At 44.2% G+C, this 11,651-nt stretch overlaps 1 protein-coding gene across 1 annotated transcript in view; it reads left to right on the top strand.

The window, feature by feature from the left end:
- Nucleotides 1–277: 277 nt before the first annotated feature.
- The window catches only part of LOC147883381 (protein PSK SIMULATOR 1-like), a 132,110-nt gene continuing 120,736 nt past the window's right edge, over nt 278–11,651 (top strand). The window contains exon 1 of the mRNA XM_087399613.1: nt 278–1,282. Within this exon, the coding sequence (XP_087255739.1) occupies nt 935–1,282 (348 nt within the window). The 5' untranslated portion in view covers nt 278–934. The remainder of the gene's footprint in view (nt 1,283–11,651) is intronic.

Below are 11,651 nucleotides of genomic sequence, written 5' to 3'. Positions count from 1 at the left end.
GCGCACTCTTCGGCATCCATAATTGCTGTCCACGCTACTTATTCGGGGTATGGGGAGGGCCTCTTACCACCCATTAGGTGGGATGTGATGGAGGGCTGTGGTGGTTAGTGAGCTCACCATTGAATCATAATTAAATGCTAGATATTCCCTGATAGCAGCATTAAAGAATTAAAGAAAATAGACCCCCCAGAATTTGTACGAAGGCGTTGATTCAGTCAACCCCCAGTTGTACCTTCAGGCTTCATTAACACTTTATTTGGTGGTTCATGCATCATGCTTTGCTAGTTTTGCAGTTCCGACTCCACATTGGCGTATTTTGTTCCTGATCTTCGCTCAAGAGTATCAGAAATTGGACAATTCGATGATTTGTGATCCGGTGTTGGATTCATCAGAGCTAGGATTGATACTCAAGAAGAGTGATTCGTAGGAGTACATCGGAACGACGCGAAATTGTCCGTACCCGCACGGAACGTATTTCGCAGGCTCTCTGAATCCGGTTTGACTGGTAAGGTAACAGTGCGACGCTTCGATCATCTGCATCAGTACGCAAATTTATCCTTTGATGCATTTTTCGACCATGCGAGAAAGCCATTGGACAACAATCGCACTAAACAACGACAACGGGGTTGAAGTGTAACGATGATGCTGAGTGTACAACGCAAAGAGGGCGGCTAGATTGAAAATGGGTCTCCGGTTTATCGAGTCATGCCATTCGTAATAATTCAAAGCTCATAAGCGAATGGTTTCTCTTCTAAGAAGCTCACGGGGGCGCTCATCCGATGACAAAGGAGTTCGCAAAAGAGTATGGATCATATGGGCTTGCTGCTTGACAAGCTTCGATATTGTTTCTCAAGCCAATTAATACTAGGAGTTGTCCAAACCGGGCCTTAAGCAGACTACTGTCCCGAGCTGCTGTCTCCAAATTTCGAGAATCATGGGGGCTGCTAACTCACGGAAGTCCGCAGTGGAGGGAAATTTCCATTGGCAGCTTGATGGTGCGAGTTCACACAAGCAGCCGCAACTCGATGCTTCTGGGGTTACAGCCAGTCAATGGCCTCCGTATAAGAAACAATCGGAGGTGCCTGCTGTTGCTGGATCTGTGAGGATGAATGAAAATAGAAAGGATTCCGACGGATTTTTACGAGCTGGGAACGATGATCACCTCGAATCGGGGGATGCTGAAGATAGTGGCGACAGGAATAAACTTACCACGGTTATTTCGGAAAGGGCCAAGACTGCAAAATCAAAAACGACAGTTGTCGCAAAAAAAGGAGCTGCCAAGGTATTTTCCAGTTTTTGATGATTGAACCAATAGGGAGAGATCAGTGCTACACAGCAACGTTTTTCCTAATCCAAGTTGAAAATTTTAAAGGTTTTGAGCAAAAATATAAGCCTTGAAATTTGCAGTCTTAAAACCTTCTATTTTCAAATTTAAAGATTAATTTCTTTCTTTGGAAAAATAACATTAAAGATTAATTTCCCAAATGTACAATTAAAACCTCGGTTTTTCGTGAACCACTGGTAGAGATTGGATAGCTACATTAAATGTTAACAGACACAGCATTTCAAGGTCGAACTTGAGTTCCCATCCTTAACATGAATCTCCAGCAAAAAGAAGTGAGAGGTGTAATTAGCCATGTCCTACAGAGTCCGTCCTAATTGTCATGGGAAACAGAATTTAGTTTTGACCAGGAAAGACAATGTGTTGCTTCAGCATGCTTTTTGAATTTGGCAAGATACCACTCCATCAGTTGACTTCCTCACAACACTACTCCTTATGCTAATCACGACATGCAGCAAAAATGCAGAGGCAAGCTTGCGGGTTGTTCATGGGAGTTGCTTCATCGACGGTCCCACTTCTAGAGCTATTACATTTCTGACCTTAGTGCTATTGAGTTTCCGATGAAGGCTAGATATATAGGGATGAGACTAGGCTGGCTGCTCTGGACTGTAGCTAACTGTGGTGAACTGTGCCCATGAAAGGAGAGGGCTATGCTGACTGCAGGGGCTGCTGAGGGGAGGCTGAGGACTGCCGAAGAGGCTCATAACTGAATGCCACACCGGAAAGAGGTTCTTTCTTGTAGTTGATTATTAAAAGCACTAGAATGAAGGCACGTCCTAAAAGAACTGTCCTTTGTACGAACTAGCAGCACAGGTTCTCCAATGGAGACTTCTGGGCTTGCTCGAACCCTTATCCAAAAAATTAGTAATTTGTCACTCCACTTCATCCATCTTGGTGTTATTCGTCTAGTAGGGAGTTCTACATGGAGGTGTAGAATGAAATTCTAGTCAATGGATGATTTCTAGTCAACAAAAGAACATAAAAGAGGTAGAAACATTTGCCAACAGTCATCATAGGCCCGAAGAAATTTCTGCTTTTCCATCTCTTCAGGAGCTAAAGGTTTCTTAGCATCTTAACATAGATGAAATAGCAGCTTGTGCCCTTTTTAAAGGCTAGCTTTGCTTTAGGGGGGCTGATTGGAGTTGAATGGGAAGGACGTATTGATCTCCTTTGAATAAGGGTCTTCTCCCCTTTTAACTATAAATGAAACTACATTGATGTGTATGAGGAGTCATTTTGAGGCAAAAAATTGTAACACAAAGGTTATCCACATTGACCAAAGGAACCTCTAGGAAATCTCTTGCGTCTTGATACTTCTAAATCCTGATGAGAACTCCCTTCAAAATGGAAGCACTTTCTCCTTTGTGGCCTCTTATCCTAGGGACTTGGGTTTAGCATACATGATCTTGATGACACAATCAGTAAGATTATACTTACAACCATCATCAAGAAGAATGGCAATCCTTTGCCCATTCACAAATCATATGGTCCAAATTGATGTTTCAATTGGATTGCATGAATAGCTGGACAAAGTTTATCATCTTCTCGTCACAAGGAAGTAGATGCCTAACCTGGTTTCATTGCTCTCTATGGAGTTTTGACTTACCTAGACATCCAAGCAATACTGAACGCTCATAAAATTTCTGACCAGCTACTATCTTTGCACCCAAGTATCTTTCTCTAATGAATTTTTCATCTCCCCTTTTGACATTTGTGGAATTGAAACATATGGTTTGGACGTGTCTTTCCGTGCTGAGCAACGTAAGGTAAGAAAAGGCATCAAAACAAAATTGTCTCAGCTAAGATTCCTTGTTACATAGCCAAAATAACCTGTGGATCAGCAAGCATATGTACAAGAGACCAAACTGGTGTATGATACAAACGAAATGTCTTTCCGTGCTGAGCAACGTAAGGTAAGAAAAGGCATCAAAACAAAATTGTCTCAGCTAAGATTCCTTGTTACATAGCCAAAATAACCTGCGGATCAGCAAGCCTATGTACAAGAGACCAAACTGGTGTATGATGCAAAGAAATGTGAAATATAGCCCAGACAGTGCTGCCCATACAGCCCCGCAGCCACATAGACAGTCATGGGGCTCATTCAGCAGCAAACAGTCGGCTACAGGGCCATACAGCCACTCCAGGGCCTCAGGTCTGCGTAGGGACTGTTTCAGGACAGGCAGAACTACCACGTGGGCAGTCCACAGCAGTGGGGGGGGTTCATAGGACCCATGGGGGCCTGCAGCAGACTTATATAGGCACAGGAGCCGTTAACCAGGCCCACAAACCGGCCCAGACTGCTTGGGAAGTCCGTAGCAGGTTGTGGCCAGCCAGAAAGGCCTCCAAGCCCTATTAATACAGCCCTTCCTCCCCTTATTTCACCACCAGCCCTCAGCTCCAGCAGCACTGCCTCAAACAGCCAGTCCAAGAGTTAATGATCTACTTGATATTCTAAAAGGAGTGAAAATGTTCAAGCTAACTGTGTAAGTCTGGATATCACCAATTGAGAATTAAAGAAGAGGATATACACAAGATGGCCTTTCGTTCTCTTGCAGGCCACTGTTGAGTTTCCAGGGAATTTTTTCAGTCTCTTAAATATTCCTGCCGCCTTTTGCAGATTTATGAGGTGGGCTTTACAGCTGTATCACAATACTTTTGTAGTGGCCTCACGTGATGATGTCCTAGTGTTTAGTAACACTATTGATCTGTTGAAATAAAAGGGTCACTGCGCAACTTTTGAGCCCCCATACAAGGGTAGCAAAGAGGGAGGATACTCGTGTAGAATGGGAGGCTGCCATGAGTGTTGCAGTACTCAATGAAGTTTAAGGACCATCCAGTGTTGGATGGTCGATGGATGGAATAGATTTTCTTTGATGAATATCCTGATATATATTGAAGCTATAGCAGGAAGTTATGCAATTGACGACAACTACAACATAGAAAGTAGGGAATATTGCGATTGGCGACATTCATTGACGTGGTGATAACAGATAGTACCAACAAATGATGGAATATTGGCCAATATTTATTGATAAAGATATGCACTCAGGTGTCATGTGTCTAGGTCCTAGGGGGTGTAGGATAAGGAGCAATATATATAGCTCTATAACTACTGCAGTCTGTGTGTGACATATGCAATGAAGGTAAATGTTCATCATGAAATGTTGAACATGATGCCAACTTCAGGGAAAACCCTTCCTTCAAGCATTTGAAAGTTTTCAATTATGATGTTTGCAAATGTTCTAGTTGAGCACATGATAAAACTAGATGCAAAGAGTAAGAAGTTCTTTGTATCTTCATTACGCACATTGAAGAGTCGAAAGTGTGCTGGCTCTACTGTTGGAGTTCATCTCCTGTCTTGGGCCTTGGTTGTGGGTCTGCCCACCCATGTGAGGGAGTATCAGGCCATTGTTGTGTGTTTGCCCGCCCCAGAGAGGCAGAGGGGGTTCTTCATGGAGGCCTACGTATGCACGGACCTGTGCGGGGCTGTTTGCCCCTGTTTCGAGGACGTGGTGGGGTCGCCATCTGTGCAGAGTGCGGGGGTCTGCAGGGCCTGCTAGTCGGCTGTGTACGGAGCGCCATCAGCCCGGCTGCCACCAGACTGCACGTGTGCACCTGGTTGGCGCCTTGTTTGGCGGGCCTTTAGGCCTCACACCAGCCCACAACAGCAGACCCTACTGGTCGGTCTGTTGCAGACACAGTTGCCAGCCGAAACGGAAACGGAAGAAACGGAGTTTCCGGTCCCCGCCAAAACGGAAACGGAAGAAACAGCAATATGATACAATTTATGTATAAATTTTTTTAAAAATACATAATCTAATTATCAATAGAGTGCAAATCATACATAATACAATTATCTATACTTGAAGCTTCAAGCATCAATGCATCATTCATGCCTCTATGATTCTAAATTCTTGAATGATGCTTTAATAATCTGAAATCAACATGTATCATGACTAACAAGTTTGACATTACAAGAATCTGAAATTTAGAAGTTTGAAGTACTTTAAACTTAGCACACAAGTTGAAACTTGAAACTTGAAAGTATCCAATGTCCAGACTCCATAGATGATCATGATTCATGATCCACAAATTCCACGATCATGACTCATGAGTCATGCAAGACTCAAAATAAAAGCACCCATGGATGATATAAAAAAAAGCAGCTGCCACCTGGCACCAAGGTCCAAAGTATACTCAGTAGTAAGTACTGTATCTACTATCATAAAAAAAGAAATAACATAGCCTAGGAATCAAGATGCATCATGCTGCAGCCTGTAGGCTGCCTGCATGATGCATCTGAAGTGTCATGACTAGGAGTAGGCTAGCACTGTAGTCTGTACAGTTGTAGTCAAGTGACAAGGACCAAGGTACATCACTAGTGATCATCTGCATCATCCATGGACTCCTCGTCATCGTCATCCTTTGCCTCCTCAGATGAGCCTGAGGCATCTGTGTCATTGTCTGAAGAAGAATCATCAACATCAGGAGGGAGACATGGACCCAATAAGCATCTCTCGGCATTGAGGAGGATGGAGAGGTGAGGAGGAGGATGGAGAGGTCACAAGTGAGAAAGGATGGAGAGGTAGAAGGAGGATGGAGAGCTTAGAGGTAAAAGAGGATGGAGAGGTGGAAGAAGCCTAGAGGATCAGAGGTAGAAGTGAAGGAGGATGGAGAGGTTACAGGTAAGAGAGGATGGAGAGAAGAAGGATGGAGGGATGGAGAGCAGACTGCCAAGCTGCAGCTTGCAGGATGGAGAAGATGGAGAGAAGGATGAAGAGAATGGAGAGAGAAGGATGGAGGTCCGAGGAAAACGGGACGAAGAGCAAAGGATGGAGGGATGGAGAGAGCTTAGAGAAGGTGGAGAGAGCAGCAAGGATGCACAGAAGGAGTGCAATGGGCGGGAGGCAGCGAAAAAAGGAGCTAGGCGGCGAAATCGCGATTTTGGGGGTCTAGGTCAAAAACGGGTTTTACAAAACGGTGAAGAAACGCCGTTTTTGTTTCGCCGTTTCCATTTCCTGCCAAGAAATGGCCGTTTTTGGCAACTATGGTTGCAGAGCAAGTTGGCCTTGGTAGTCGGCCACCTACCGCCCCCCTTAGTCGGTCCATTTGGGATAGGGGGTTACCCTATAAATAGGGCCCCCTCCCTCCCTTGTTTCTCATCTCAGCTCACAGTTGTGCAGTCACCAGCGAAGGGTTTTTTCTCCAGCATAGGAGGTTTTCCCTGAGATCCCGTGCAAGTCTCTCTTGTTTTCCTGTTTTCCTTGTGAGTGTTTGCTGTTTTCTCTTCGTTATTGCACCGCACCGCTGTACTTCTCACATGGTATCAGAGCCTATGTCACGGGAATGTGATGTTATGAACCATGACTAACTTTGGCTTAGGGGGCTAGCCTAGGGGAAGCGACACTTCCCAAAAGTCGCTAGGTGCACACGCTAGGCCTACTTGCTAGGGGCAAGGCAAGGTTTAGAGGAGTCTTAAAGTTAGGCCCAAGGAAACCAATGTTTCATTGGTTAGAAGGGGTTAGGATTTTAATGTGGGGCAAACAAATGTTCCATTGGTTTGCAAGGGTTAGAGCTTTAATGAGGGGGCCACGTGGCATTCCCTCATGCACTACCTACCACCTCTCCTTTCTTTTTCCTCTACTCAACGTTTTGGGATGGTCTTCTTATGTTTTTGAAGGTCAAAGGCTTGGATCTCCACGTATTTTGAGGCAGTCCGTACGGCTGTACGAACTACAGGCGCTTCATTCAAGGCCCCTATATAGACTGTACGGGCCATTGGTGCTGCTGTACGGATCAGTTAGCACGTATTCCAAGGCTCATAATTGTTGTACATGTTATTTGCACGTCTCCCAAGGCACTCGATGTAGTACGTGTGAGAAAGTGAGAGAGCAACAGTGAAAGCAAGAAACAGGAGAGAGAGAGAGCTGAAAGCTTAGTTGCAAATAGATGAGTGTGAGAGTGATACAACTGAAGAGGAGAGATAAGGTTTTGTCCTAGTGACAAAACCTTAGTAGTCACTAACCATAGTTAGTGGACTAACTGCGGTTAGGGGGAAAAACCTCTTAAAGAGGGAAAAGTGCCCCTAACTAGCTTATTAAATTACATTGATCACTGCTGAATTATATCTATAATTCTAACACCCCCCTGCAGTGCCAATGTCATGTACAAGGATGATTAATCACCAAAGGGATATAAGTTGAGGGCACTGCGAAATGCCTCAAACATTTCACGTGGAAGTGCTTTGGTGAAAATAAGTGCAACATTGTCATGTGTGGACACATAATCATACTGATCTCTCCTGCATGCAACTTCTCTCTGATGTAGTGATAGTGAACCTCACTATACTTCGTGCGAGCATGAAACACTGGATTCTTTGCCACTGCAATGGCACTCTGACTATCGGTGAGAATTGGAGAAGGACCCTCCAATGACAGATGAAGATCAGCAAATAGACGACGCAGCCAGACACATTCAACTGTTGCTGTGAAAGCTGCCCTGTACTCAGCTTCACATGATGAGGTAGCCACTGTAGATTGTTTCTTGCTCAGCCAGGAAATGCAAGCTTTACCCAAAAAGAAACAATTGCCACTAGTGGACTGCCTAGTGTCATAATCACCAGCCCAATCTGAATCACTGTAGGCATGCATCTGCAAGTCACCCCCCTTGGGAAATAACAAGCCAAAAGACTTCGTGCCCTGCAAATAACGGAAGATGCGCTTAACTGCCTGCCAATGCATAGTTTTTGGGCTGTGTATATACCTGCTCACCTGAGATACTGCAAACTGAATATCAGGTCTAGTGTTGCAGAGATAAATGAGGCATCCAACAGCCTGACTATAAAATGTGGCATCAACTGATTCTCCTGCATCATGCATTGTGAGTTTCAGCCCCGGCTCCATGGGAGTGGCTATGGGCTTACAATCATGCATGTTAAATCTGTCCAAGAGTTTCTGCACATACTTGGACTGAGACATAACAGTGCCACGTCTCTCTTGAGAGAATTGGATCCCCAAATAAAAGTGAAGCAGTCCCAAATCTGACATGTCAAAGTTGGTCTGCAAATCAGCTTTGAAATCTGCAATATTATCTTCATTGGACCCTGTGAGCAGTAAGTCATCGACATAAAGAATGATGACTAAAATTTCCCCCCCATCCTTCTTGATGTAGAGGGTGCTCTCATCAAGACATCTTGTGGCTGAACTGGAGCATCGGGAGGTGGCTGTAAATTCTGATTTGCATCAGAAATATCAGGAGGGGAACCCAAGGAAATGGGTAGTAACCCCTCAAAAACATCCTCTGAAGAAGAAGGCATATGAAATTCAGCCTGAGTGTGAACTGAATTTTCTGCAAATATCACATCTCTACTGACAATGATCTTGCGTGTAGCAAGATTGTAGAGACGGTACCCCTTGCTTTCTGCACTGTACCCAACAAATATGCACTTAATTGCCTTATCTGACAACTTATGCCGAAATTCAACTGGCACATGAGCATATGCAAGGCATCCAAAGACACGGAAATGATCCACTGAAGGCTTTCTCCCATTCCAGACTTCATAGGGAGTTTTTGTTTTCAAAGCCTTAGTGGGAGACCGATTTAAGATGTAGTTGGCACACATTAGACCCACAAGCCAGAATTTGTGAGGCATGTGTTTGCTTTTCAGCATACATCTGTCCATCTCCATAAGAGTTCTAGTTTTCCTCTCAGCTTTGCCATTTTGGTGAGGGGTCAGCCTCACTGTGAGCTCATGCACAATACCCTTGCCTTTCAGAAAAGCATCAAAATCTGCAGACAAGTATTCCCCACCTCTATCTGTGTGCAATGTCTGTATCTTGAGTCCAGATTCATTTTCAACCATGGCTGAAAAGTGTTTAAACACCATGAACACTTCTGATTTGCGCTTCAGCCCAAAGACCCAAGTGAAATTGGAGTAATTATAAATAAAAGTAACAAAGTAGAGATGACCACCCAATGATGGAGTCCTCATGGGACCACAGACATCACTGTGTATAAGCTGTAATTTGCGGATAGCTTTAACTGAACCATCCTTTTTGAAGGGGAATCTGGGCATCTTGCCTAAAATGCACCCTTCACAGGCATGTGGAGGAGGTATCTCAAGAGGTGGCAATGCATCAATCATAGAGTGCTTCTGAAGTGTCATCAAGCTGTTGTAATGCATGTGGCCATATTTGGCATGCCATAATTATGCATTCTAATTGGCAGCAGTAGGAGTAGAAACTGCAAGAGCATGGGCTGCTCTTTTCTCAAAAAGATCAAGCTGAAAAAGCCCACGCAGCAAAGTACCAGATAATCTCAAGGCATAATCATTTTCTCTGTCTCGGACACCACATTTGTCATCCTCAAAGATGACCTGAAATCCAGCCCTGTTAAGAGTGCACACTGAAAGGAGATTCTAGGTGATGCGAGGCACATACAAGGCATCTGAAAGTCTGAAAACTGAGCCATCAATGGCGGTAAGCTCAACTTCTCGTGTACCATGAACTGAATACGACGAGTTGTTTGCACAAGTGACTTTCTTACCAATGGGAGGTGGATGCAAGGAAGTGAAGAGACACTTCTTAGAAGTGATATGCTTGGAGGCACTGCTGTCAAAATACCATGTATTCAGTGTTTCATTGACACTGAAAGCTGATGCATCCGTGGAAGGATCATAACTGCAAGTCAAAAAGGCATATGTATCATCATTACAAGTGGCTGTACTATCCTGAGCATCTGGAGCAGCCAGCCTAGAATCTGAAATGCAAGATAAAAAGGCATAATCCTGTCCAACAAAGTTGGCTGCAGCATCCCCACTGTCAGATGCATGAGGAGCTGAATCTGAAACAGCCATACCGGAGCTGTTTTTCCTCTCTTTTGCAAGCGTTTTCCTTTATTCTACAATGTGATGACCTGTCTTTTTGCAGTAATGACAAAAACCCTTCTTCTTGGGCTTACTTGCATCATTCTTAGCCTTTTGTGAAGGCTGTCCTGACCCAGTGGAAGGCTGATTTACTGATGTCTTTGCCTGTCCCTTTCCTTTTGACTTGAACTTTGAGAGCATAGCTTCTTCACCTGCACGTGAAGCCAAGTTTTTCCTGGTCTGCTCTTCCTGAAGCAGAAGTCCTATCAACTCATGAAAAGTGAGAGGATTTGCACCCCCCCTCAATGATAAGTTCAGCGAGGTATGAAAGCTGAGATAAGTCTCAGGAAGAGAATTCAGAGTGGTGGTAATCATCTCTGAATCAGGAATAATCTCATCAATGTTCAATAATTGCTCTCTGAGATCCTGTAGGGCTGCATACATGCTTTCTAAGATATCTCACACTGCCTTCGAGGTCTTACACGACCGGATATGCGGAATGATAAATCTTTTCACTGAAAGAGAGATGCATGACAAAGCTAAGGCATCCCGTGAATCCCATCTCTTTTGTCTTGGAGTGGTGGCTACAGCTGCACCAACAACCTGTCCTGCAACTGCACCCTGTGCACGACCTCTTCCACCTCCTTGCTGGGGAGGGGTATTAGGTGCCATACCTGCTGGTCGGATCTCACCCCCATTCACATAATCCCATAAATTGCGAGAAATCAGAATATTGCGTACCATAAAACTCGAGAGGGAGTAGTTGGTACCATCCAACTTGTCTTCTTGTGAAAGACCACCGAACTGGAAATCATTCTGATTTTGCTGGCCCATATCTGAGAAAGAGATTTTAGCAGATACAAAACTGAATTCCCTTTCTGGGAATGAAATGCACAACTCCCAAAAAACACAGCCAAGCACTGGCTGTAAATGCAACTCAGATTTCTGCACTTGCACTGTCAGAAATTTGTCCAAGCATCAAAAACTCTCCAGAATCTGCCAAAAGTGCTGCAAAACACTTTAAGAAAGGCAGTGTGAACTAAAATCTCCAAAATTGATCTCCCAACACAAAAGCCCCAATTTGTGGCTTGAAATTGCAACCAGAAAGGGGCAAATTTACGAAAAGCCCCAAATTTCAAATTAGATCTGCAAAAGCCCCAAATTTCAAGTTGAAATTGAGCCAAATTTCACCCAAATAGCTATTCTCCTGTAAAAGCCCCAATTTCTTCAACACTTGCAGATTTACTGCAATGTTTGCCCAAAAAATCCAACTGTGCTCCCACAAAGCTGAGCCAAACAATGGCTATATGTAAAGAATGCGCCTGCCAATGAACCTTGCAAGTAGAACCCTGCTCAAAAGTCCTGCATAAATGCGAATTTCCAAGCCCACCTTCAAACTATACGACAGTTTGTACGGAAGTGTACGGAAGATGCTTGAAATTAACT

Source organism: Dipteris shenzhenensis, chromosome 28, assembly GCF_047967505.1.
Source record: "Dipteris shenzhenensis isolate YYH24624 ecotype China chromosome 28, Dip_SZ_1.0, whole genome shotgun sequence".
NCBI classification, from domain to species: domain Eukaryota; kingdom Viridiplantae; phylum Streptophyta; class Polypodiopsida; order Gleicheniales; family Dipteridaceae; genus Dipteris; species Dipteris shenzhenensis.
The sequence above is the reverse complement of the archived record's forward strand: the minus strand, read 5'-3'. Positions and strand labels throughout refer to the sequence as shown.